Source organism: Ahaetulla prasina, chromosome 2, assembly GCF_028640845.1.
Source record: "Ahaetulla prasina isolate Xishuangbanna chromosome 2, ASM2864084v1, whole genome shotgun sequence".
NCBI lineage: Eukaryota > Metazoa > Chordata > Lepidosauria > Squamata > Colubridae > Ahaetulla > Ahaetulla prasina.
Window position 1 is genome coordinate 185,033,487 of NC_080540.1, and position 24,966 is coordinate 185,058,452.

A 24,966-nucleotide genomic window follows, 5' to 3' on the forward strand; every position below is an offset into this window, starting at 1 on the left:
GGGCGGTTCACAGGCACTTAAAAACACATAAATACGGTATAAAAACAATTAAAAAACTTATTCTAAAGCCTGTTAATTAAAATATACAAATAAAACCCAATTAAAACCCATAAATTTAAAATCTAGCTCAGTCCTGCACAATTAAATAAGTATGTTTTAAGCCCGCGGCGGAAGGTCCGAAGGTCCGGGAGCTGACCAAGTCCGGGGGGTAGTTCGTTCCAAAGGGTGGGAGCCCCCACAGAGAAGGCCCTTCCCCTGGGCGTCGCCAGACGACATTGCCTCGCTGACGGCACCCTGAGGAGACCCTCTCTATGAGAGCGCACGGGTCGGTGAGAGGTATTCGGTAGCAGTAGGCGGTCCCATAAATAACCCGGCCCAATGCCATGGAGCGCTTTAAAGGTGGTCACCAAAACCTTGAAGCGCACCCGGAAGGCCACAGGTAGCCAGTGCAGTCTGCGCAGGATGGGTGTTATGCGGGAGCCACGAGGGGCTCCATCTATCACCCGCGCAGCCGCATTCTGGACTAACTGTAGCCTCCGGATGCCCTTCAAGGGGAGCCCCATGTAGAGAGCATTGCAGTAATCCAGGCGAGACGTCACGAGTGCGTGAGTTTAATTGCATATGCTTAAAATTCCATATTTTCTTAACTTATTAAATTTCGTAACTCTCCTTTTCCTCTTTTGCCCCCTTTTTTTATAACTCTCCAATAGCCTGTATAAAAACTTTTAGCTTTATATTATAACATCATGGGTTTTTTTTATTATTCACTATCATTGCTGCAGAAGGACACAGTGGCTCAGGGGCTAGGACAACTGAGCTGTTGACCGAAAGGTCGGCAGTTCGGTGGTTTGAATCCCTAGTGCTGCCGTGTTACGGGGTGAGCTTCCGTTACTAGTCCCAGCTTCTGCCAACCTAGCAGTTTTGAAAGCACGTAAAAATGCAAGTAGAAAAAATAGGGACCACCTTTGGTGGGAAGGTAACAGCATTCCGTGCGCCTTTGGCGTTGAGTCATGCCGGCCACATGACCACGGAGACGTCTTCGGACAGCGCTGGCTCTTCGGCTTTGAAACGGAGATGAGCACCGCCCCCCCAGAGTCGGGAATGACTAGCACGTATGTGCGAGGGGAACCTTTACCTTTACCTTTATCATTGCTGCAAACAGCTCTTATCTTTTCTTAAATCATTATTGTTATTCCAGTTCTGTAGTTGTTTCTTATATTCCTTGCTTAGATGTCATTTGTATATTTGTCTTGTTGCCAGTTGTTTTCTGCTTTGTTCTTTGAAGTTGTAAGTCTTAAAGGTCAGACAGTTGGTTAGTGAAGCCCTTGAAGCTCTCCTGTAATCACAGAAACTTCAATCTTGTATTTCCTCTTCTACCTTTAGATGTCACTCTTTAGTGACAGTTGCAATTCACAATTAGCAAAGTATCCATTTTGTTTCTGTAACTTAGAAACAACTCTTTTGTTTCAATTTGTTTCCCTCTTTGTCCAGTTTTTCCCATTTAAGATAAATGATTTCAATTTAATCCTTTACTTGATCCAAATTTGTAGAAAATAGAGGAAATTGGAGATATTCTATTGAAATCCAGTTTTAAATCCTCCTTCAATTTCTTTCTTCCCCCCCCCTTATATGTAGTCCTTGATTAATTAATAAAAACTTCTGAAATTATCCAAATTCTACTTTTGATTAAAAGTCTTATTTTTCTCTATTTATTTAGGGCTCTAGACTTCAGTTCCAAGCCGAATTTTTGTCAGGTTTTAGGTATTGTTTCAACTGTTTCCTTCCGGTTACACTTCCTGTCTAATTTAGCCGCTATTTCAAGGTTTTTTCTTAAAAGCTGGTTGCCAAAATCAGTCAAAGTGCCTCTTCGTGAGCTGGTGTTAACTCACCCAGCTTCAATATCCTGTTCAATTTCTCCGCTTCAACCTCCTGCACATTCTTTGTAGCCGTCCTGACTTTGGGCAGCTGGTGACAGCTGCAGTCCTCATCGCAGGGTTGAAGGACAATGGCCAGCACTACAGGGAATTTGCAAGTTCCCTGTTCGCACTGGCAGCTCCTTCCTTCTTCGCTGTCCCTGCAGGACAGCTATGGTCCATAGCAGATCCCCATACGATGGGATTTTTGGCGCTCCCCCAGAGCATCGGGGGTTCGCGTCCATCTCGTCGTGACGTCGGCCACGCCTCCTTTACTATGTTGTTTTTGAATATGAACTTCTTGGAGACAGATTAAGTCAAATTTTAATTTTTGTAGTTTTGTGAAAGTTTTTTTTCCTTTTCATTGGTAAATTCAATCCATTTATGTTAATTGAGAGCATCTGTATTTCGTCTTCCATCTTCTCACTTTATTATAGGTCGTATTGTCCTAGTTGATCTTATTTATTGCTGTTCCTTTGCTTTTGCTCCTTCTTGTTCTGCTTGTTCTATTTTCTCAGACTCACTTTCTTCCTGCTGTGTAGTCTTTTCCACATTTGCTAGTTCTCTTTGTCCTCTGCGTTCTACTTCCTCTCCCCTTCCCTGTTCTTCAAGAGTTCCAAAATGACATTCATATGACAAACATTCTTCCTATTTCCAGATTGGATCTCTGTAATTCAATAATAATATTTAGATTCTGGAGAGAAGAAGTTTACTGTGATTTTAGATATGTGATCTACGACCTGTATCCAGTCCCTTGGTCTTTTTTATGTTCTTAAAAAAATAAGAATTCCTCTACAGTTTACCTATGCTTTTAAAAATTATTTCAAGTTTTACATATTAAATTTTTGGCAACAATACACTGCAAAGCTCACTATAAACAGGCTGATTTAAAAAAATAAAACCCATTTATTTTTGATGCAATATGTCAGTTATATTGCAAAGGGACAAATTTGTGGCAGTGTATTAATGAATTTTAGGGAAAGATAAATGGCTAGAACAAATTCATTATTTGAGACAATCTTGAGGAAAATCAGAAAATGGGAAAATCAATGCAGGATAATATATACTTATGAGATCAAAATGAAAGCAGTTTATATTTTCAGGTGGTTATAGTTTTTTTTACAGTTTTAACATTTTATTTTTATAGAAAAAAACAAACATACAAAAGGAAAAAGTAGGACACAGAGGGGAGAGGAGGGGGAAAAGAGAAGTGAAGAAGAGAGGGGGAAAAGAAAAAAAAAGGTCTTGACTTCCGACTTCCTCTGTTGAGGTAGAATAAAGCATTAACATCAAACCACAACTTTTTACTTTTCCATAATACTATAAAATAGCCATTTCTATAACACCAAATCAATCTAATCAGTAAAACCCAAAATCAAAGTTTTATTTTTTTTCTATCTCAAGCACAAAGTCCAGAAGTGAACTCCAAGTAGAAACAAAAGTACTTATATTCTTTTCTTTAATCAAAATGGTCAATTTAGGCATCTCTGCCAACTCCAGTTTCTATAACCATTCGTCCATGGTGGGAATTGAAATGTCCTTCAATTTTTGTGCCTACAGTAGTCTTGCTACCGTCAACATATATAAGATCAGAGGTCCATTTTTTTTTTCCAAAACTTTTTTCATTAAGCCCAAAAGAAAAGTTTTTGGTTTAATTTTTATCTTCACTTTAAGAATTTTCTGTATTAAGATATGAATCCTATTCCAAAATTTCTTTGCTTTGTCACATGTTCATCATAAATGGTAAAAGGTCCCTTCTTTACATTTACTTTTCTAACATTCATTTGAAATATTCTAGATCAGAGTTCCCCAGCCTTTCCAGGTTGGTGGGTGGGGGGTGGGAGGAGGAGATGGTTTTACATGCTCAAGTACTCATTGTTCATGCAAGTGGGGTCGCAAGTGTGTAACACTTATGCAAATGGGGCTGCAAGCACCAGAAATGCTTGTGCGAGTGGGGCAAGAGGTGCCTGCGATATTCTCACGATGGGGCTGTGAGTGCCAGAGATGCACGAGTGGGGCTTACAAGCACTAGAGATGCTTATGCGAGTGAGGCCCCGAGCATGCAAGCAGCCCAGCTACGAATATAATTTGGAAATATCCCTCTGCCATTGTTTAAATCAGGGATAGTCAACCTTTTTATACCTACCGCCCACTTTTGTATCTCTGTTAGTAGTAAAATTTTCTAACTGCCCACCAGTTCGGGGGAGATGCGCGAGCTATTCTGGGACGAGGCCCTTTTGTTTGCTGTCACATTATAGCACCATTTAGTTTCACTTATGTAACGTGAACTAAACTTATGCATGGGCGATACAAATAGTATATTTTCAGAAATTTAAATTGTCACGGGGAATTTTATGAAAACCTAATGAAAATGTTTTTAAATAATGCTATGAATTTTTTTTTAAAGTCAATTAAATAAAAAAAAAGGAAAGTGCTTCAGTGTCAGACAAAACCTCTACTGCCTACCATGAAAGCTGGAACGCCCACTAGTGGGCGACAGGGACCAGGTTGACTACCACTGGTTTAAATGGAATATCAGTTGCAAGTATTGGTAATGTCTGAAACAGAAAGAGCATTTTTGGTAAGACATTCATCTTAATTACAGAAATTCTACCCAATAGTGATAAATGTAATTTTTCCCATCTTTGTAAGTTCTTTTTAATATCATTCCAAAAAGGTACATAATTATTTTAAAACAGTTTTATATTTGTGTTTGTCAACATATCCCACAAATATTTCACCTTTTTCTCAATCTTAAAATCTCGACTTTTTAATCAATATATTGATTAATATATTGTCCTAAGATGACATGTTCTTAATCAACATTGTTGGTTTCAGTTTGTTCATTTTAAAACCTGCCAAACCCCCAAACTCTTTTAATTTCCTCATCAAATGCTTTATGTTATTTTTTTGATTTTACAGGAATATAATGAGATCATCAGCAAATGCCCTCAATTTATAAGCTTCTTTTTTCATGTTTATATTCATTATTTTCTCATCTTGCTAATATCTCTATTCAAAACTTCCAGCAGCAAGATAAACAGCAGAGGCGACAAGGGGCATCCTTGTCTTGTACCCTTTTGAGTTAGTTAAATCACAATTAATAACAATTTTTGCTTGCTGTGACATGTAAACCACCTTGACTCCTTGAGTCAATTTCTTCCAGCACTTTAAACATAAAATCCCAATTTAGATTGTCAAAGGCAGTTATAATAGTTTTAAAAAATGTATTAAATTATAATACTATAACAAATCTTACAGTATTGGTCTCTGCTGAAATTCAGAAGAGTGTAGCCAGTCAAAACAGCAATTATCCAAACGTAAGTTTAATCAGTTTGTTTTCTTCTATGCACTTAGCCCTCATAACTTCATCGGTTCCCAGTTTATCTTTGGGGGGCGGGGAAAGGCAAATTAACATAATTCTGGACAAAGCATGAGGTGCTAAGAATGTAGAATCCAAGAAAAGAATTTCATGGACATTTTTCAGGATAGCACTTTATTTTAAGGATGACTTTCTTTAAATTTTACTTAGAATAATTTTAAAATGAATAATGATGGGGTCTTGCAGGCACCTGCAAGGATGGCATCTGTAAGCAGATTGACGCCCATGAATGCTTTTTTTGGGAGGGGGGATTCTTCAGATTAATCTTGGATTGCAAACCAGAGAAGTTGTACAGTATTATGTTACACTGCAGTGCTTAAATTCAATCAGTAATTGAATTTAATAATTCTTTGGCATTTTTTCAGATCTGTGTGAACAAGTGTCCAGATAGGTATATCACTTTTCTACAGGCCTCCAGTATCGACCACACAGCAACCCAGGAACTAAAATATTATCACCAGTTTTGTGTCCCAGAGTTTACTGATCTGAAGAAGGTAAGTGAGCTGAATTGTTGGATTCTTGCTGTGTTCTTTCTGAAAGTGCAGGTAGAGAATATCCTTTTCTAGACAGAAATTAATCTTTGATGCACCCCTGTCCCTTTCAATCTCTGTTCCAGAGTGCACCTGAAGTGTTGAAAGATGGTGAATGCCCAGCCATGCTTACACCAAGCAAGCCCTGTAAGTCCTTCTGGAAAACAAGGCTGATAGAAGAAACTCTCGGGATTTTATTTTAGTTTCAAGAGCAGGTGAATCACCTTTTTTGCCCTCATCAGCCCCCAGGAGCACTCTGCAGGCCTTCCAAACCCTCTGTGTGAAAAACGGGGTGTGCAGAGGGTTTAAGAGGCCTGCAGAGTGCTCCTGGGGGCTGATGAGGGCAAAAATGGGCCCGTTTTTGCGAAAAACAGGGCGCACAGAAGGTTTGAGAAGCCTGCAAGAGTGCTCCTGGGGGCTGGGGGAGGGCAAAAATGGAGGTGTTTTTGCCCTCCCCAACCTCCAGGAGCACTATGCAGGCCTCCCAAATCCTCTGTACACCCTGTTTTTGCGAAAAACGGGCCCATTTTTCACAAAAATGGGACAAGTGGGGTGGGGCTTTGGGAGGCCCAAAATGGCTATATTCAGTGCATAAAACATACCAACGTTTCCATCGTCTTTTGGAGGGAGGGGAAGTGTATCTTATACTCTGAAAAATACAGTATTTGCTCTAATGAGGCAGAGGAAATCACTGGGGTTAAGCATTTAAATCTCTCTGATGTTTAAACAGTGGCTCGTAGATGTTTACCTGCAATCAATAGTGAGAAAGGTGTTATCATGGTTGGAAACGCAACAACTTTTGATGATGGAAGTGGAAGTGGGAAGAAAAGAAATGTGACAGAACTTCTGGAAGGGGCCAAGTGAGTTTTATTTACCTGTTATGATAAATTTATTTATTTATTTGTTTTACATGGACAATAAGCAAAAAGTGACTCTGGGTAGGAACATAAAAACCAAGTATTAGAAAATCAAATAATAATCTGGAATTGAAAAGAGAATAGGACAGGACATTTTATGGTAAATTGTATCACTATAAAATGTCCTGTCCTATTCTCTTTTCAGTTTTTCCAGATAAATAATTGATGGATATTTAGTTATGAGGAAGACGATGTCTCTTTCAATAATAGAAATTAAAACTATTTTATTTTAACAAGAAAAGAAGTAAAAATATATAGAGAAAAGTGGGAAAAGAAAATGAAGAGAAAACCAAGAAATGATATTACACAAGTTTTTCTTCTTTAACAATATTTCAAAAGCGGGGGGGGGGGGATGAAGGGGCATAAAAGTGCATTTATCACATTTTTCTTAGAACAATTAGCTGAACTCTGCCTTGTTTATCATTATTTTAGGTAGTAAAACCTCAATATTGAGGCTAAATTGCTGTGTTGACACTTTACGATAAATAAGTGGGTTTTGGGTTGCAGTTTGGGCACTTGGTCTCTAAAAGGTTCACCATCACTGGCCTAGTCTCATCACAACTATGCTCTACAGAGCTGCGTGTCTAAAAACCACCAGGTCCCTCAAATAATGTCCAAAATAACCAGTGGTGCCTGTCTCTGCTTATTTTCCAACTTTTACATTGAAGTCTCCAAGAATGTAATGTCTTTTTTGAGCACTTGTTTCAGAGTTTCTTGAGCATGGCGTAACAGCCCGCTTTTCAAGCTCTGTTGTAGCAGTTGTTGGGGCATAGACTTGGATAATTGTGATGTTGAGGGGCTTGGTACGAATTCTGGTGGTCATAATTTGTTCACTTACAGTTGAGAAACTTTCCACTCTTCTAGCAAATTTCTTTGTTTTCCTTATATCAGGGGCCATTTTGGGTGAAGTACAGCTGCTTTTACATTGTGTTTGAGTCAGTTGTGTTGTGTTGTGTGTAAAGTGTAAAACTTGGTTTTTGGTGCCTCTTATTATTTTGTGTACTTTATTTATTATTTTTATTATTTATTGTTATTGGCCACGCCCACCCAGTCACCTGACCACCAAGCCACGCCCACAGAACTGGTAGGGAAAAATTTTAGATTTCACCCCTGATATTCTTAATCTGGCTCCTCAGCTGAGACCTATCTGGCTTGGGTGATCCTTCTGGTATACTTTCTGGTGGCATACTGCATCTCCAGCATAGCTCTGAACCTTAAAAGAATATGCAATACCCCCCAACAAGAGGGTATCCACATGGAGGGGAAGATGCTCATTAGCCTCAGCCATGAGTGAGTAAAGCTCCTGCAGTGCTGATAAACAGATACAGTAAGAGCAGGTGAAAGAGGATATCTTGGTATGGATTGGACATCCTTTCTTCCATTTTCAATATATGCTCTGTAACAGCTTCACCTATGTCACATAGCTTCTAGGGATCAGCAGTACTCTTCATTTGGTCACCAAAAGGTGCTTTGCAGCATATAGGAGCATGAACCTAATGCCTGTTTGCAAAGGCAAATTTTCTCTTAATGAGGAAGAGACAGTTGGGAGCAACTTTCAAAGCCCCACAAGCCTTGGGTAAAAATGTCTTCTTTATCAATATAAAAATAGGTGCTCACAGGGGCTCCTGTGCATTATAAAGCATCCCTTTCGATAGATTTACACATTTATAGAAATTGCATTTTCTTTCCTCTTGTTATTTTCACTTTATGCTGCTTTTAATTACAGAAAGGCAAATGTCCTTCTGGAGACAAGACAAGTAGCTATGAAAATCTTTGAAGATTACACCGTTTCCTGGTACTGGATAATAATGTAAGCATAGGACTGAGTAGCCCAGCTAATCTATAGAATGAATTCTGTCAGTTTTGAGGAGCATTCTGCATTCATTTCTTTTACATAATTGCCATTATTTATCTATATCCATTCATATTGGCTTGTTTCACAACAAAATGTTTTTAACACCTTTATTGAGTTATAAAGTAATGTAAAATACAAAATACAAAGTAAATAGGAAAGCAATGAGGAGGAAAAGGGGAAGAAGAGGTGAGGAAAGGTAAGAAAAGAAATGAAAAAGAAAAAGAAGCATTGACTTCTGACTCTTTGTTACAATAAAATAAGGCATTAACAGCAAATCACAACTTTTTCTTTTTCATAATAATATGAACAATCCATTTCTATAAAGATCTATCAGTCTAATCAGTAAAACCCAAAGTCAGAGTTTCATTATTCTCCACATCAAGCACGAAGTTCAGAAGCAGTCTCCATGTGGAAACAAAAGTACTTACGTTCTTTTCTTTAATCAAAATGGTCAATTTTGCCATTTTGGCCAACTCCATCAATTTCTGCAACCATTCATCCATAGTGGGAATCAAAATATCCTTCCACTTTTGTGCATACAATAGTCTTTTTGCTGTCAGCATATATAATAACAAAGTTCCAAATTTTTTCTCTAGTTCTTTTTCCATTAAACCTAAGAGGAAAAGTTCTGATTTCATTTTTATATCCATTTTTTTAAAAAAATTGTATTAAAATATGAATCATACTCCAAAATTGTTTTGCTTTATCACATGTTCACCATAGATCCCCTCTTTACTTTTACACTTCCAGTATTCATTTGATAACAAAATGTTTCAATTTATTTGGGATTAGTATGACATGTAAATCATGTTTTTAATCATGCGTTTACCATTAGGAGTGACTGTAGCTATTTTGTTAATTGATTCATGTAATCATAATTTTAAACAGCTGCATGGTAAAGTAGCATTTTTGGCCTTCCGAAGCCCCGCCTCGCTCATCCCATTTTTCCGGAAAATGGGCCCGTTTTTCGCAAAAACAGGATGCGCATAGGATTTGGGAGGCCTGCCGAGCGCTCCTGGGGGCCGATGAGGGCAAAAATGAGCCCATTTTTGCGAAAAACAGCGCACAGAGGGTTTGGGAGGCCTGCAGAGTGTGCCTGGGGGCTGGGGAGGGCAAAAACTTTTTTTTTCTTACTTCTTCAAAATCTTGGTGTGTCTTATAGTCTGAAAAATACAGTAGTTTTCAATGCAAGAACTATTTCAAGACTTTTTGTCTTCCATATGCAGAGGCCTTGTGATTTCCATGGTAGTCAGCCTTGTATTTATTGTTCTGCTCCGGTTCCTGGCAGGGATCATGATTTGGGTGATGATTGTACTGGTGATCCTGGTGCTTGGATATGGTGAGTTAAATCAAGTCTTGAATCTGATGGGTTATATCAAATGTCTACTAGAAATTCTCATTCTCCATAAAGGAGGGAACAGCAGTCAGGAATGGGTTAACTCTGTCTGTTCGCTGCAAACTGTTAAGCCATGCCTCTTCCTGTCACTTCCCAGCTTTTAGCCTCAGTCCAGCTGGACAGACATCTTTCTACAAGTTGTTTATTCCTGACTATTTTTTTTCTATCGAACAATTTTTGCTTTAACTCTAAATTCCAGCAAAGGTTCACAGTGATTTTGGAGGAACCTTACCTGACATTCCAGCGTGAAGGGCGATTCTGCCCAAGCCGGATGAAAGCCACACTGGCAGTGAGAGGACTATTGGCTGGTAGACCTCCTGGCTCCGTAGCACTGGCCTTAGAGAGCCAGCGGCGTGGAGGATCAGTGGCCAGTTTGGGACCGCAGTGAGGAGGCTCAGTGGCCATTTTGGGAACTGCGGCAAGGAGGTTCGGCAACCATTTTGAGACCTTGGTAAGACCGCACCAAATGGAAGCCTTCAAAGGAGGGCTAAAGGAGCCTCAGGCAGCTGATCCTATTGAGTGGCCAACGTTTACAGCCTAGCTTGTAAACCCGAGAGGTGGCATGCCAAAAATAGGAGACTCAGGGGATTTTTAATTAATTGTTTTAATCAATTTTTTAAGGGGAGTTTTAATGGGAATTTTAAGGGGAGGGTGGAAATTGACGGGTTTGGGTTGTGGGGGAGGGGAAAAACAGGTGGGGGGGAAACCCATTGGGGGGGAGCCAAGTCCAATGTGCATTCACGGCGTTAAGTCAGGTCTGAGGATGGTGGGGGAGGGTTTCATTCCAGCTTATCAGGGTTGTGCTATTGACACGGTAAGTGGGAGAGGCAGATATGGCGGAAGGGAGGGGCACATCAGGTTTCAGGGGTACGCCCTCGCGTGCTCCGGCCCCCCCTGCTTTTTCCCGTTCCCCGGGTGGCCAGAGTACTCGGGACTTGGGCCTCCGGCTGATGTTATGCAATGCAAGGTCCATGGTTAACAAAGCCCCCCTGATTTCAGATCTAATTCAGGAGGGGACCACAGACGTTATGGGCATTACGGAGACCTGGTTGGGCACGGAAGGGGGGGTTCCCCTAGTGGAGATGTGCCCACCAGGTTTCCGAGCATTCCATCAGCCGAGGGACCAAGGTAGGGGTGGCGGGGTGGCGGTTATTATTAAGGAAAGCCTGGAACCAAGGGAGACCACTGTGCCTCAGATAGCTGGTTGTGAATCCCTCTATGTGAAGTGGGGTCATAGGACTCAGGTGGGCTTGTTGATCACGTACCTGGCTCCTTGCTGCGTGACAACAGCCCTGCCCAAGCTGTTGGAGTTGCTGGCCAGGTTGGCAGTTGAAACCCCTAGACTGTTGGTCATGGGGGATTCCAACTTGCCATCAACTGGCGTGGCATCCTCGTCGGCTCGGGAGTTCATGGCTTCCATGACAGCCATGGACCTGACTCAATTAGTGGACAGCCCTACCCACATCGGGGGAGGCACTCTAGATCTGATTTTTGTCTCTGGCCAGTGGTCGAATGATCTGATTTTAAACGATTTAGTTATTGAGCCTTTGTCATGGTCAGATCATTCTCTTCTTCGTCTGGACTTTTGAACCGCTACTCACCACCGCAGGGAGACGGAACCAATGCGTTGGTTCAGTCCCAGACGCCTGATGGACCAGAGAGGTTCCTGATGGAGCTTGGGCCGTTTCCCAAGAATCTGGCCCGCAGCACGACTGAAGAACTAATCGCGGCCTGGGAACAGGCCGCGGCTGGAGCTTTGTACCGTGTCGTGCCTTTGCGGCCTCTGACCCGGCGCAGGTTTGTTTGTCTATTGTTTGTTTATTTAAATTTTTATACCGCCCTTCTCCCGAAGGACTCAGGGCGGTGTACAGCCAAGATTAAAACAATTAAATATACAAAATTAAAATAGCAATTAAAATACATATTCAATAAATGGCCGAATTAAAACCGTCAAATTGACCGATACTAAAATACCCCAATAAAATTATTAAAAATTCAAAAATTTAAAAATCAAACCAGTCCCGCTTGGGTAAACAAATAAGTTTTCAATTCACGGCGAAAGGTCCGAAGGTCAGGTAGTTGGCGCAAACCGGGGGGGAGTTCGTTCCAGAGGGTAGGTGCTCCAACAGAGAAGGCCCTTCCCCTGGGGGCCGCCAGCCGACATTGCTTGGCGGACGGCACCCTGAGAAGACCCTCTCTGTGAAAGCGTACGGGTCGGTGGGAGGCATAAGGTAACAGCAGGCGGTCCCGTAAGTACCCGGGCCCTAAGCCATGGAGCGCTTTAAAGGTGGTAACCAGCACCTTGAAGCGCACCCGAAAGACCACAGGTAGCCAGTGCAAACTGCGCAGGAGTGGTGTTACCTGGGAGCAACGTGAAGCTCCCTCAATCACCTGCGCATTTGCATTCTGGACTAACTGAAGCCTCCAAGTGCACTTCAGGAGTAGCCCCATGTAGAGAGCATTGCAATAATCCAGACGAGAAGTGACGAAAGCATGAGTGACCGTGCATAAGGCATCCCGGTCAAGAAAGGGGCGCAACTGGCGAACCAGGCGAACCTGGTAGACGGCTCTCCTGTAGACGGCCGCCAGCTGGTCTTCAAACGACATCCAGGAGAACGCCCAAGTTGCGTACCCTTTCTGTTGGGGCCAGTGACTCGCCCCCAACAGTCAGCCGCGGTTGCAGCTGACTGTACCGGGGTGCCGGCATCCACAGCCACTCCGTCTTGGATGGATTGAGTCTGAGTCTGTTTCTCCCCATCCAGACCCGTACGGCTTCCAGGCAATGGGACAGCACTTCGACAGCTTCGTTGGGGTGGCCCGGGGTGAAAAAGTACAGCTGAGTGTCATCAGCGTACAGCTGGTAACTCACCCCGAAGCCACTGATGACCTCGCACAACGGCTTCATATAGATGTTGAACAGGAGAGGCGAGAGAATCGACCCCTGAGGCACCCTACAAGTAAGGCGCCTTGCGGTCGATCTCTGCCCTCCTGTCAACACCGTCTGCGACCGGTCGGAGAGATAGGAGGAGAACCACCGGTAAACGGTGCCTCCCACTCCCAAACTCCCCAACCAGTGCAGCAGGATACCATGGTTGATGGTATTGAAAGCCGATGAGAGATCTAACAGGACCAGGGCAGAGGAACAACCCCTATCCCTGGCCCTCCAGAGGTCATCCACCAACGCGACCAAAGCTGTCTCCGTGCTATACCCGGACCGGAAGCCGGACTGGAACGGGTCTAGATAGACAGCTTCATCCAGGTACCGGGGGAGCTGCCACGCCACCACACTCTCTACAACCTTCGCCACAAAGTGAAGGTTGGAGACTGGACGGTAATTACCCAAAATAGCTGGATCCAGGGAAGGCTTCTTGAGGAGGGGTCTCACCACCGCCTCTTTCAAGGCGGCGGGAAAGACCCCTTCCAACAAAGAAGCATTTATAATTCCCCGGAGCCAGCCTCGTGTCACTTTCTGAGTGGCCAGCACCAGCCAGGAGGGACACGGGTCCAGTAAACATGTAGTGGCATGTAACCTCCCCAGTAACCTGTCCATGTCCTCGGGAGCCACAGAATTAACTCATCCCAAACAACATCAACAAGACGCGTCTCAGTCATCTCACCCGGATCATCGCAATCTTGGTCCAAACTATCCCGAAGCTGAGCGATTTTATCGTATAGATAACCACTAAACTCCTCGGCACGTCCCTGCAAGGGGTCATCCCGCCCCCCCCTGGTGTAGGAGGGAGCGGGTCACCCGAAACAGGGCGGCCGGGCGGTTATCTGCCGACGCAATGAGGGTGGAGACGTAGGAACGCTTTGCCACCCTCAGTGTCCGATCAGCCTCGGAACGGCTGGACCTCCAGGTGCTCTCTAGGCGTCTTCTCCGGCGTTTCAACTCTCTCAGCTCCTCAGAAAACCAAGGAGCCAATTGAGATCTGCGCCGGGTCAGAGACCGTAAAGGCACGACACGGTCCAAAGCCCCAGCCGCGGCCTGTTCCCAGGCCGCAACTAGTTCTTCGGTCGTGCCGTGGGCAAGATCCTCAGGAAATGGCCCAAGCTCTGTCAGGAACCTCTTGGGGTCCATCAGGCGCCTGGGACGGAACCAACGCATTGGTTCCGTCTCCCTGCGGTGGTGAGCGGCGGTCTGAAAGTCTAGGCGGAGGAGAAAATGATCTGACCATGACACCGGTATCGTCACTACATCCCCTAATACCAGATCATTAAACCACTGTCCAGAGATATAAATCAAGTCCAGTGTGGACCCCCTCATGTGTGTAGGGCCATCAGTTACTTGAATCAGGTCCAAGGCTGTCATGGAAGCCTGGAACTCCTGAACCACTGTCGATGACAAGCCGGCCGATGGCAGGTTGAAATCCCCCATGACCAAAAGTCTGGGGATCTCAACCGCCACCCTGGCAAGCACTTCCAGCAGTTCAGGCAGGGCTGTAGTCACGTAGCAAGGAGCCAGGTACGCGATCAACAAGCCCATCTGATTCTTATGGCCCCACTTCACAAGAAGGGATTCACAACCAGCTATCTGAGGCACAGTGGACTCTCTCGGTTCCAGACCTTCTCTCATCACAACCGCCACCCCTCCACCCCTACCCTGGGCCCTCGGTTGATGGAATGCTCGGAAACCCGGAGGGCACAGTTCAACCAGGGGCACACCCCCTTCTGTGCCCAACCAGGTCTCCGTAATGCCCATAAAGTCCGCGGACTCCCCCTGAATAAGATCACAGATCAGGGGGGCCTTATTGACCACGGACCGGGCATTGCACAACATCAACCGAAGGCCCGGGCCCTGAGGATCCCGACCTTCCAGGGAACGGGTAAGGACTGAGGGGCCGGAGCACGTTATCGCTTTTAAACAGCGAGCCCGTGCTCCCAGAAAATGATACGGCCCCTTGCTTCCGCCATATCTGCCCCTCCCACTTACCGTACGGATGGAACCAACCTCTACGCCTGAAACGAACCCCTCACCCCCCTCCCTTGGACCAGATAAAACGCCGTGAACAGACCCCGGGACTGGACCTACCCTCCCCGACGGGTTTTTCCCCCCACCCGTCTCTTCCCTCCCCCCCTTTAAAAGACCCTTATTAAAAAACCTATTTACAAATCCCCAAAGATTCTTCTTCCTCACATGCCACCAGGTCTCAACCAGCTCCTTGGTTCTCCGAGGAGCTGAGGGAGATGAAACGCCGGAGAAGACACCTAGAGAGTGCTTGGAGATCCAGCCGTTCTGAGGCTGACCGGACACTAGTTAGGTCCTATAGTAGGACCTACCTAGTGGCATTGAGGGATGCGAAGCTTTCTTACGTTTCCTTCCTCATTGCGTCGGCAGATAACCGCCCAGCCGCCCTGTTTCGGGTGACCCGCTCTTTCCTTCAACAGGAGGGGCGGGAGGACCCATTACGAGGGCGTGCCAAAGAGTTTAACGGTTATCTATACGATAAAATCGTTCAGCTTCGGGATGGATTGGATCAAAATTGGGTAGATCCAGGCGAGAGTTTCTAGACTCGTCTTGTTGAGACTGTTTGGGATAGTTTTGACCCTGTGACTCCCGAGGACATGGACAGGTTGCTGGGAAGGTTGAATGCCACCACATGTTTACTGGACCCGTGTCCCTCCTGGTTGGTGTGGCCATGTAGGAGGTGACATGAGGCTGGCTCTGGGGGATTACAAATGCTTCTTTGCAGGAGGGGATCTTTCCCGCTGCCTTGAAAGAGGCGGTGGTGAGACCTCTCCTCAAGAAGCCTTCCCTGGGCCCAGCTGTTTTAGAAAATTACCGTCCAGTCTCCAACCTTCGTTTTACGGCGAAGGTTGTAGAGAGTGCGGTGGCACGTCAACTCCCCAGTACCTGGATGAAACTGTCTATCTAGACCCGTTCCAGTCCGGCTTCCCGCCCAGATACAGTACAGAGACGGCTTTGGTCGCGTTGGTGGATGATCTCTGGAGGGCCAGGGATAAGGGTTACTCCTCTGCCCTGGTCCTATTAGACCTCTCAGCGGCTTTCAATACCATCGACCATGGTATCCTGCTGCGCTGGTTGGAGGGTTTGGGAGTGGGGGGCACCGTTTATCGGTGGTTCTCCTCCTACCTCTCTGACCGGACGCAGACGGTGTTGACGGGGGCAGAGATCGACCTCGAGGCGCCTCATGTGTGGGGTGCCGCAGGGATAGATTCTCTCGCCTCTCCTGTTCAACATCTATATGAAGCCGCTGGGTGAGATCATTAGTGGTTTTGGGGTGATGGGATACGCTGATGATACGCAGCTGTACTTTTCCACCCCAGGCCACCCCAACAAAGCTATCGAAGTGCTGTCCCGGTGTCTGGAAGCCGTACGGGTCTGGATGGGGAGGAACAGGCTCAAGCTTAATCCCTCCAAGACGGAGTGGCTGTGGATGCCGGCACCTCGGTACAATCAGCTGCAGCTGCGGCTGACTGTTGGGGGTGAGTCATTGGTCCCGATGGAAAGGGTGCGCAACTTGGGCGTTCTCCTGGATGGGCGGTTGTCTTTCGAAGACCATTTGACGACCGTCTCCAGGAGAGCTTTTTATCAGGTTCACCTGATCCGCCAGTTGCGTCCCTTCCTGGACCGGGATGCCCTATGCATGGTCACTCATGCTCTCGTTACTTCTCGCTTGGACTATTGCAATGCTCTCTACATGGGACTCCCCTTGAAGAGCACCCGGAAACTCCAGTTAGTCCAGAATGCAGCTGCACGGGTGATAGAGGGAGCGGTGCGGAGCTCCCATGTAACACCCATCCTGCGCAGACTGCACTGGCTGCCTGTTGTCTTCCGGGTGCGCTTCAAGGTATTGGTGACTACCTTCAAAGCGCTCCATGGCTTAGGACCCGGATATTTACGGGACCGTCTACTGCCATCTTCTATCTCCCTTTGACCGGTGCATTCTCACAGAGAGGGACTACTTAGGGTGCCGTCAGCCAAGCAATGTCGACTGGCGGTCCCCAGGGGGAGGGCCTTCTCTGTGGGGGCTCCTACCCTGTGGAACGAACTTCCCCCTGGACTTCGACAATTACCTGACCTCCGGACCTTTCGCCGCGAACTTAAAACTTATTTATTTCATCTTGCTGGACTGGCTTGAATTTTTAAAATTTTTAATTGATTTTATGGGTTTTAAATTTTATTAGTTTTATAGGGTTGATATTGTATTTTAAATTGGGCCAATTGAATAAGTTTTTTAATGTTTGTTTTTAGCATTGTATGTGTTGTTTTTGTATTTTACTGTTGGCTGTAAACCGCCCTGAGTCCTTCGGGAGAAGGGCAGTATACAAATTAAAATATTATTATTATTATAGCTCTGTGACACTGCGCCCGGAAGCCCGCAGGACTGTATTGCCTCAGGAAAGGAGCTATAATTGGAAAGTGAGCAAAAAATCCCCCCCTCAATCCTCCCTCATTAATTGGCAGGAATAAGGAGTCCTTTCGGGCGCTGAGGACTCTTCGAGCTTAGCGTGCAATCAATTTTAGGGGCATTTCAATCTCAAACCTCTGGCTTAAATTCCTCTTCCAGGGATTCCAAGATGGCTGCAGCAGCTTCCGGAGGTTCTCAGCGCAAATCAAAGTCAGGCTTGCAGGAACAGGACAGTGAGCCCGAGGCAGGGCTTTTGGGTTCCAATCCTCCTGGGTGAGGCAAGAGTCATTCTCAAGTAAGGCAGCCTCAGATGCAGCCATCTAAGTCCTCTGAAAAGGAGTCTTAACAGAGGCACAGGGCCATTGAAAAAACATTTCAGAAGACCCAAAAGGAGTCTGATAAAAAGGGAAAGACCCTTCAGAGCAAGGAACTTGCAAAGCCCCAGCTTTCTTCTGCAGGGCAGTCGGAACTGCCTGATATTCCAGAGAATATTCCTTCAACAGCTTGGTCCGCAGATGGTGACACAGAGCAGGCTCCTGTTTTGCCTAGCGACAGTGAGTTGCTTTTTGGTGTTATGCCAGCCTTAGAACTATCTGAACCCTCTTGGGAGCAACCGGTGGAGCATAGGATGCCCTCAGCTGAGGCAACCTTCACGCCTACCCCCGCAGGCTTGCAGCCTGATCAGCCATATGATCCACAACTACCTTCCAATTTGTCTGCCTAGATTTCTGATGCCATAAGACAAGGCATTGCAGCTGGGTTATAACAAAGGACTGCTTCTGTAGCCTCTGACTTTTCTAGAGCTCAGGCTTATTATCACAGGCCTCAGGGTGTGGGGGATCCCCTACTCTTCCATGTCCCAGAATGCTCAGCTTCTTCTTCTAGCCAGGCCTCCCTCTCAGGGAAGGAGATGCAGCATGATATTGAAATGTCCATCGACGAAGGCCTTGTGCCTGTCCAGCCAGCCTTTATAGGGCTTTTCGACCCTCATCTTTTTAATCCTTGCTTCACAAGGCTAAACTAAGTACTCAGTACGGCATGATCCAGGCTACTGGTCTGTCTTGGATCCCGCTGATCCTGCAGACCCTTTGTTTGCAGAACCCACCATAGAGTCTGAGGAAGTTCCGGCTCCCAGACTTTTTCTGGACATTGTGGTTCTCTTCTGGCTCAGGGCCCAATCCCAGCGGCTTGGACAGGTGCCTGTACAATATGGGATCACACATGGCCAAGTCTCTACAAGTTCCAGTGGTTGATGCTCCAGTGGTGGTGCTGTCATCACAGTCCAATTTACCAGGACTCCCGGAGAAGCACCTCCGTCCTGAGGATAAGAGATCAGAGCAGTCTCTAGTCAAGGCCTCGGCCTGGGCCATCAAGGCAGCCTCTGCAGAATCCTTTTTTAACAGAGCTTCATTGCTCTGGTTACGACAGTTACCAGTTGCCAATACTCGATCCCACCAGGATCTCAATAAAATCATGGCTGCTATGGAATTTTCCACAGATGTGATGCTAAATGCTTCCCAATTTTCAGCCAAGGCCATTGGGTCTTCTATTGCAACACGTTGCCTCTTGTGGCTTCGCCAGTGGCAGGCAGATGCTAGTGGGACCTGGTGTCCTCCCTATATGCAGGAGATAAATTGCTTGGCGACTCCCTGGACCCTATTCTCATTGAGTCTAGGGACAAATGCAAAATCATGCCTACTATGTCCAGACGGGCTGACTTTCACCCAGCCCCACATTTTCATCCTTCTTTCTTTCGGGGATCGGACAGTGGGTTTGGGGTGCAGCAGCTGCAGAGACCCTTTCCCTTCAGACAGGGTCAAGGGCAGGGCAGATGGGGCAATGATACCCACCCAAACGGTCCTTTTGGGGTAAGAGGGGTCATTCTTTTTGACGCTCTAAATGACTGCTTATCCGATCCTCCCATAGGGGGCCAGCTAGCTCTTTTTGCCAACCAGTGGGAGGAATCCACCTCAGACGCTTGGGTCAGGGAGATGGTGAGATCGGGATCTCCCTGGAATTCCTATCCACCCCTCTGAGGCTCTTTCCCGCTGTCCCGTATCAAAGGACTGGGCAAAGCGGCGCCTCGTGGAATTGGCCATACAATATCTACTGGACATTCAGGCAATTCAACTAGTTCCGGAGGGGCAATACGGTTAGGGATTTTATTCCCAACTGTTCATGATACAGAAGTCCTCAGGGGGGTTGGAGGGCAATTCTCGATCTCAAGACCTTGAACTGTCATATTGTCTATCGATGGTTCAAGTTGCAGTCTCTCCAGACCATCTTGGAGAGCATCAGAAAGGGTGACTTCCTCACGTCGGTGGACCTGACAGAGACATATCTTCATGTACCCATCCATCTAGCTTACAGTTTCTCCATTTCCAATATGCGGGGAAACATTATCAGTACCAAGCGTTGCCTTTCAGCCTGTCCTCCATCCCCAGGGTGTTTACCAAACTGATGGCCACCCTAGTGGGCCATCTCCGCACTCTACCTATAAGGATACAGTTTTACCGGGACAACATCCTCATCCAGTCCAGTTGAGACTTACCGGCAAGGCAAGACCTGGAGACCCTTCAATGGTCATTCAATGTCACGGTTTCTCCATAAACCAAGCCAAAAGCCATCTGATTTTGTCCATTTTCCTGCTCCATCTAGGGGCAATAATAGATATGGCAGAGTCAAAAGTGTATCTTTCTCTGGAATGACAATCCAGTCTGAGGGACTTGGCAAAACGCATCCGGAGAGAATGTTCAGAACGTGCTGCTTCTCTCTCAGCTTCTGGGAAAGATGGTGTCATGTTTCAGCATCGCACCTTGGGCACGTCTCCAGAGCAGGGCTCTGCAGTGGTTTCTTCTCCTGTTCCAAAGGGCTCACCAAAGTACATCACCGACAAGAATGGTCCTTGCCTCCCTCAAATGGTGGACGTCAGATGCCATTGCCAGGGGTTGCAAATTCCTGGAGCTCCATTGTCTCACCTTGACAACCGACGCCAGCCTCTTCGGCTGGGGAGCACATCTCGTATGGTTCAGGGACAGTGTTTCCCGGAGGATTTGAACCACAACATCAATTGGTTGGAGCTCTGGGCGATACACTTGGCTCCCAGGAATTTTGAGAAAGTAGTATCAGGACAGGACATTTTGGTTCTGACAGACAATGTGGCCTCCAAGGCCCACATAAACCGTCTAGGGGGGACCCATTCTCGGACTCTCATTCAGGAAGCAGAGCAGCTGGACCTCTGGGTGGACTCTAATCTGCTGTCCATCCAAGCAGCCCATATATTGGGAGTGGCAAACGTCCAGGCGGACTGATTCAGTTGGACCTCAGTCGACTAGGTGGAGTGGCGCCTAGACCCATCACTGTTCCGGGAGTTGTTGGAATGCTTTGGCCTCCCAGCGGTTGACCTGTTTGCCACACGGGACAACCATCAAATTCTGAGATTTTTCGCCAGATTTCCAACACCGGGGCGGAAGCAGTGGATGCTCTGTGGAACCCGTGGCCATCAGGGCTACTATATGCCTTCCCTCCTCTTCTATTAATTCCCAGAGTCATCTGGAAACTTCTGGAGGAAGAGGCAAAGCTCCTACTTCTAGCTCCACATTGGCCCAGGAGACCTTGGTTTGCAGACTTGGTGACGCTCTCGGTGGCTCGACCCTGGAGGATCATCCTAACCCGGACCCTCAGTAGTTTCAACTGACCACCTGGTGCTTCAGCAGGGCCTGATGAGGGGGGACAATTTTTCCTCCAGGATCATTGCAACCATCCAAGCTTCTCTCAGGGATTCCACCAACCGTATCTATAATGCCATGTGGAGGACTTTTTGTAACTGGTGCAAAAAACATGGTCTGGTCCCCACAGACATTTCTGTGGCCCACCTTTTGGACTTCTTACAACAGGATTTAGATACCGGCTTAACCCCTAATACCCTTCGGAGACAGGTCTCAGCCTTTTCATCCATTCTGACGTGGAACCAGGGATTCCATTCCTAGGCAACCTGTGGTCCGACAGTTCCTTAGAGGGGCATCTAATCTTAGGCCTCCCATGGTACATCGTTTCCCCACTTGGGACTTAAACAAGGTCTTAAACGCCCTTACCCGGGGTCCCTTTGTAGGTCAGCCTACACTTTCTCTCAAAGAAGGTGGTGTATGCCTGGTGGCTGGCGGCTTTGTCAACCAGGAGGACCTCTGCATTTTTCATATTGATAGAGTGGTTTTACGCCTGGACCCAACATTCCTTCCCAAGATCAACATGTGGTTCCCGCAGAGTCAGGAGCTGGTATTTCCCAATTTTTGCTCTGAGCCTTTAGAATGGATTTGGCATACATTAGATATGTGGAGGGCTCTCCGAATCTATGTTAAACAGACCTCTTCTCTTTGGAGGACGGAGGCCCTTTTTCTCTCCTTTTGTCGTGTCCCAGCCCCCACTTCGACGAACGAGTCAACTTGGCAACGAAGCCTCTGCAGCTTGCCAAGTTCCTTCGAGGTTTATCAGGGCAGGCAGGAGTCCAAGTTGTGACTTCAGCGATAGGGTCCGGTATCAGCAAACTCGATAAGACTTTGCTTGACTCAAGGTTGGAATGCCAAAAGCAGGTCCTTTATATAGGCTTTGGGGTGTGGCTCCATGATTCAGCATTTTTTCAGGCCTGCCCCACCCTCCTTCTGCTGGCGTCGCCTCTCAGATCTCCAGAAGCGAGGGTCCTCCCACCCTGAATGTCTTCAGCTGTATCTGCTGGCAGCTTCTGGGAAAGGGAGGGGTCAGAGGGAGTAGGGCCGAGTAATTCCAGCACCTGGCTGACGTCCTGCTCTGACGGCTGAGCCAAAGGAACACACGCTGTATGAGTGAGGTTTATCGGGCTTGTCCTTCCACTCCTGGAATCCTCTCTGGGCATAGGGCCAGGACCGGGGGCTGGAGGCATGACAGGCCGTTCATTCTTCATTATCAGACTCGGAGTCTGATAAAAGGCCCGGTTGGAGACGGGAGGGGCCCGGCTGAGGAGAGGAGGGAGGACGAGTCACAACACCTTTCAATCGGCAACTCTCGGTTGGAAGGTTACATCATCTATCTTGGGGAGATGGATTAGGGCTTGTGTCGCTAAAGCTTATGAGGTTCAGGCCTTGCTGATTCCCAGAAACATCACTGCCCATTCTACCAGGAGCGCTGTGACTTCGACTGCTTGGGCTACCCAGGCATCACTGGAGGAAGTCTGCAGAGCAGCTACCTGATCATCCCCGTCACCATTTATCCATTATTATTTATTTATTTATTTATTATTTATTTATTATTTAAATTTTTATACCGCCCTTCTCCCGAAGGACTCAGGGCGGTTCACAGCCAATTAAAATACACAATGATACAATAAATACAATTAAAATACAGTTAAAAAACTTATTGAATTGGCCAAGATTAAAATTTAGAATAAAAACCCATTAAAAAACCCATAAATTTAAAACTAACCCAGTCCAGCGCAGATGAATAAGTGAGTTTTAAGCTCGCGACGAAAGGTTCGGAGGTCCGGAAGTTGACGGAGTCCTGGGGGGAGTTCGTTCCAGAGGCGGAGCCCCACAGAGAAGGCCCTTCCTGGGCGCCGCCAGACGACACTGTCGCGCCGACGGCACCCTGAGGAGTCCCTCTCTGTGAGAGCGCACGGGTCGGTGAGAGGTATCCGGTAGCAGCAGGCGGTCCCGTAAATAGCCCGGCCCTATGCCATGGAGCGCTTTGAAGACGTTCACCAACACCTTGAAGCGCACCCGGAAGGCCACAGGTAGCCAGTGCAGCCTGCGCAGGATAGGTGTCACACGGGAGCCACGAGGGGCCCCCTCTATCACCCGCGCAGCTGCATTCTGGACTAACTGAAGCCTCCGGATGCCCCTCAAGGGGAGCCCCATGTAGAGAGCATTGCAGTAATCCAGACGAGACGTCACAAGGGCGTGAGTGACTGTGCACAAAGCATCCCGGTCTAGAAAGGGGCGCAACTGGCGCACCAGGCGAACCTGGTGGAAAGCTCTCCTGGAGACGGCCGTCAGGTGGTCCTCAAAAGACAGCCGACATCCAGGAGAACGCCCAAGTTGCGCACCCTCTCCATCGGGGCCAATGACTCGCTCCCAACAGTCAGCCGTGGACTCAGCTGACTGTACCGGGATGCCGCATCCACAGCCACTCCGTCTTGGAGGATTGAGCTTGAGCCTGTTTCTCCCCATCCAGACCCGCACGGCTTCCAAGCACCGGGACAGCACTTGATAGCTTCATTGGGGTGGCCGGTGTGGAAAAGTACAGCTGAGTGTCATCAGCGTACAGCTGGTACCTCACACGAAGCCACTGATGATCTCACCCAGCGGCTTCATATAGATGTTGAACAGAAGGCGAGAGAATCGACCCTGCGGCACCCCACAAGTGAGGCGCCGGGTGACCTCTGCCCCCGCCAACACCGTCTGCGACCGGTCGGAGAGATAGGAGGAGAACCACCGATAAACGGTGCCTCCCACTCCCAATCCTCCAACCGCGCAGCAGAATACCATGGTCGATGGTATCGAAAGCCGCTGAGAGGTCTAATAGGACCAGGGCAGAGGAACAACCCCTATCCCTGGCCCTCCAGAGATCATCCACCAACGCGACCAAAGCCGTCTCAGTGCTGTAACCGGGCCGGAAGCCGGACTGGAACGGGTCTAGATAGACAGTTTCCTCCAGGTGCAGGGGAAACTGATAAGCCACCATATTTCTACAACCTTCGCCAAGCGGGTTGGAGACCGGACGATAATTACCTAAAACAGCCGGGTCCAGGAAGGCTTCTTGAGGAGGGCCTCACCACCGCCTCTTTCAAGGCGGCCGGAAAGACTCCTCCAGCAAGGAAGCGCTCGTAATCCCCTGAAGCTAGCCTCGTGTCACCTCCTGAGTGGCCAGCACCAGCCAGGAGGGGCACGGGTCCAGTAAACACGTGGTGGCATTCAATCTACCCAGCAACCTGTCCATGTCCTCGGGAGCCACAGGGTCAAATTCATCCCAGACAATATCACCAAGACCGCCCTCAGCCGTCCCGTCCGAATCGCCACAATTCTGGTCCAGACCGTCTCGAAGCTGAACGATTTTATCGTATAGATAACCGTTAAACTCCTCAGCACGTCCCTGCAACGGGTCATCCCGCTCCCCCTGGTGAAGGAGGGGGCGGGTCACCCGAAACAGGGCAGCTGGGCGGTTATCTGCCGACGCAATGAGGGAGGAGGCGTAGCAACGCCTCGCTTCCCTCAGTGCCACTAGGTAGGTCCTAGTATAGGATCTAACTAGTGTCCGATCAGCCTCTGAACGGCTGGACCTCCAAGAACTCTCTAGGCGTCTTCTCCGGCGTTTCATCCCCCTCAGCTCCTCGGAGAACCAAGGAGCCGGTTGGGATCTGCGCCGGGTCAGAGGCCGCAGAGGCACGACACGGTCTAAAGCCCCAGCCGCAGCCCGTTCCCAGGCTGCGGCTAGTTCCTCTGCCGTGCCGTGAGCCAGATCCTCAGGGAATGGCCCAAGCTCCGTCGAAACCTCTCTGGGTCCACCACGCGCCTGGGACGGTACCAACGTAGTGGTTCCGTCTCCCTGCGGTGTTGGGTAGCGGTCAGAAAGT

The 24,966-nt window shown here is 47.4% G+C and overlaps 1 protein-coding gene across 8 annotated transcripts in view; it reads left to right on the forward strand.

The window, feature by feature from the left end:
* The window catches only part of SLC44A2 (solute carrier family 44 member 2), a 191,579-nt gene that overhangs the window by 126,125 nt on the left and 40,488 nt on the right, over nucleotides 1–24,966 (forward strand). For all 8 annotated transcript variants that reach the window (XM_058173088.1, XM_058173085.1, XM_058173086.1 and 5 more), the window contains exons 6-10: nucleotides 5,661–5,789; nucleotides 5,912–5,972; nucleotides 6,556–6,685; nucleotides 8,469–8,552; nucleotides 9,824–9,936. In XM_058173088.1, coding sequence (XP_058029071.1) covers nucleotides 5,661–5,789; nucleotides 5,912–5,972; nucleotides 6,556–6,685; nucleotides 8,469–8,552; nucleotides 9,824–9,936 — 517 coding nt within the window. The remainder of the gene's footprint in view (nucleotides 1–5,660; nucleotides 5,790–5,911; nucleotides 5,973–6,555; nucleotides 6,686–8,468; nucleotides 8,553–9,823; nucleotides 9,937–24,966) is intronic.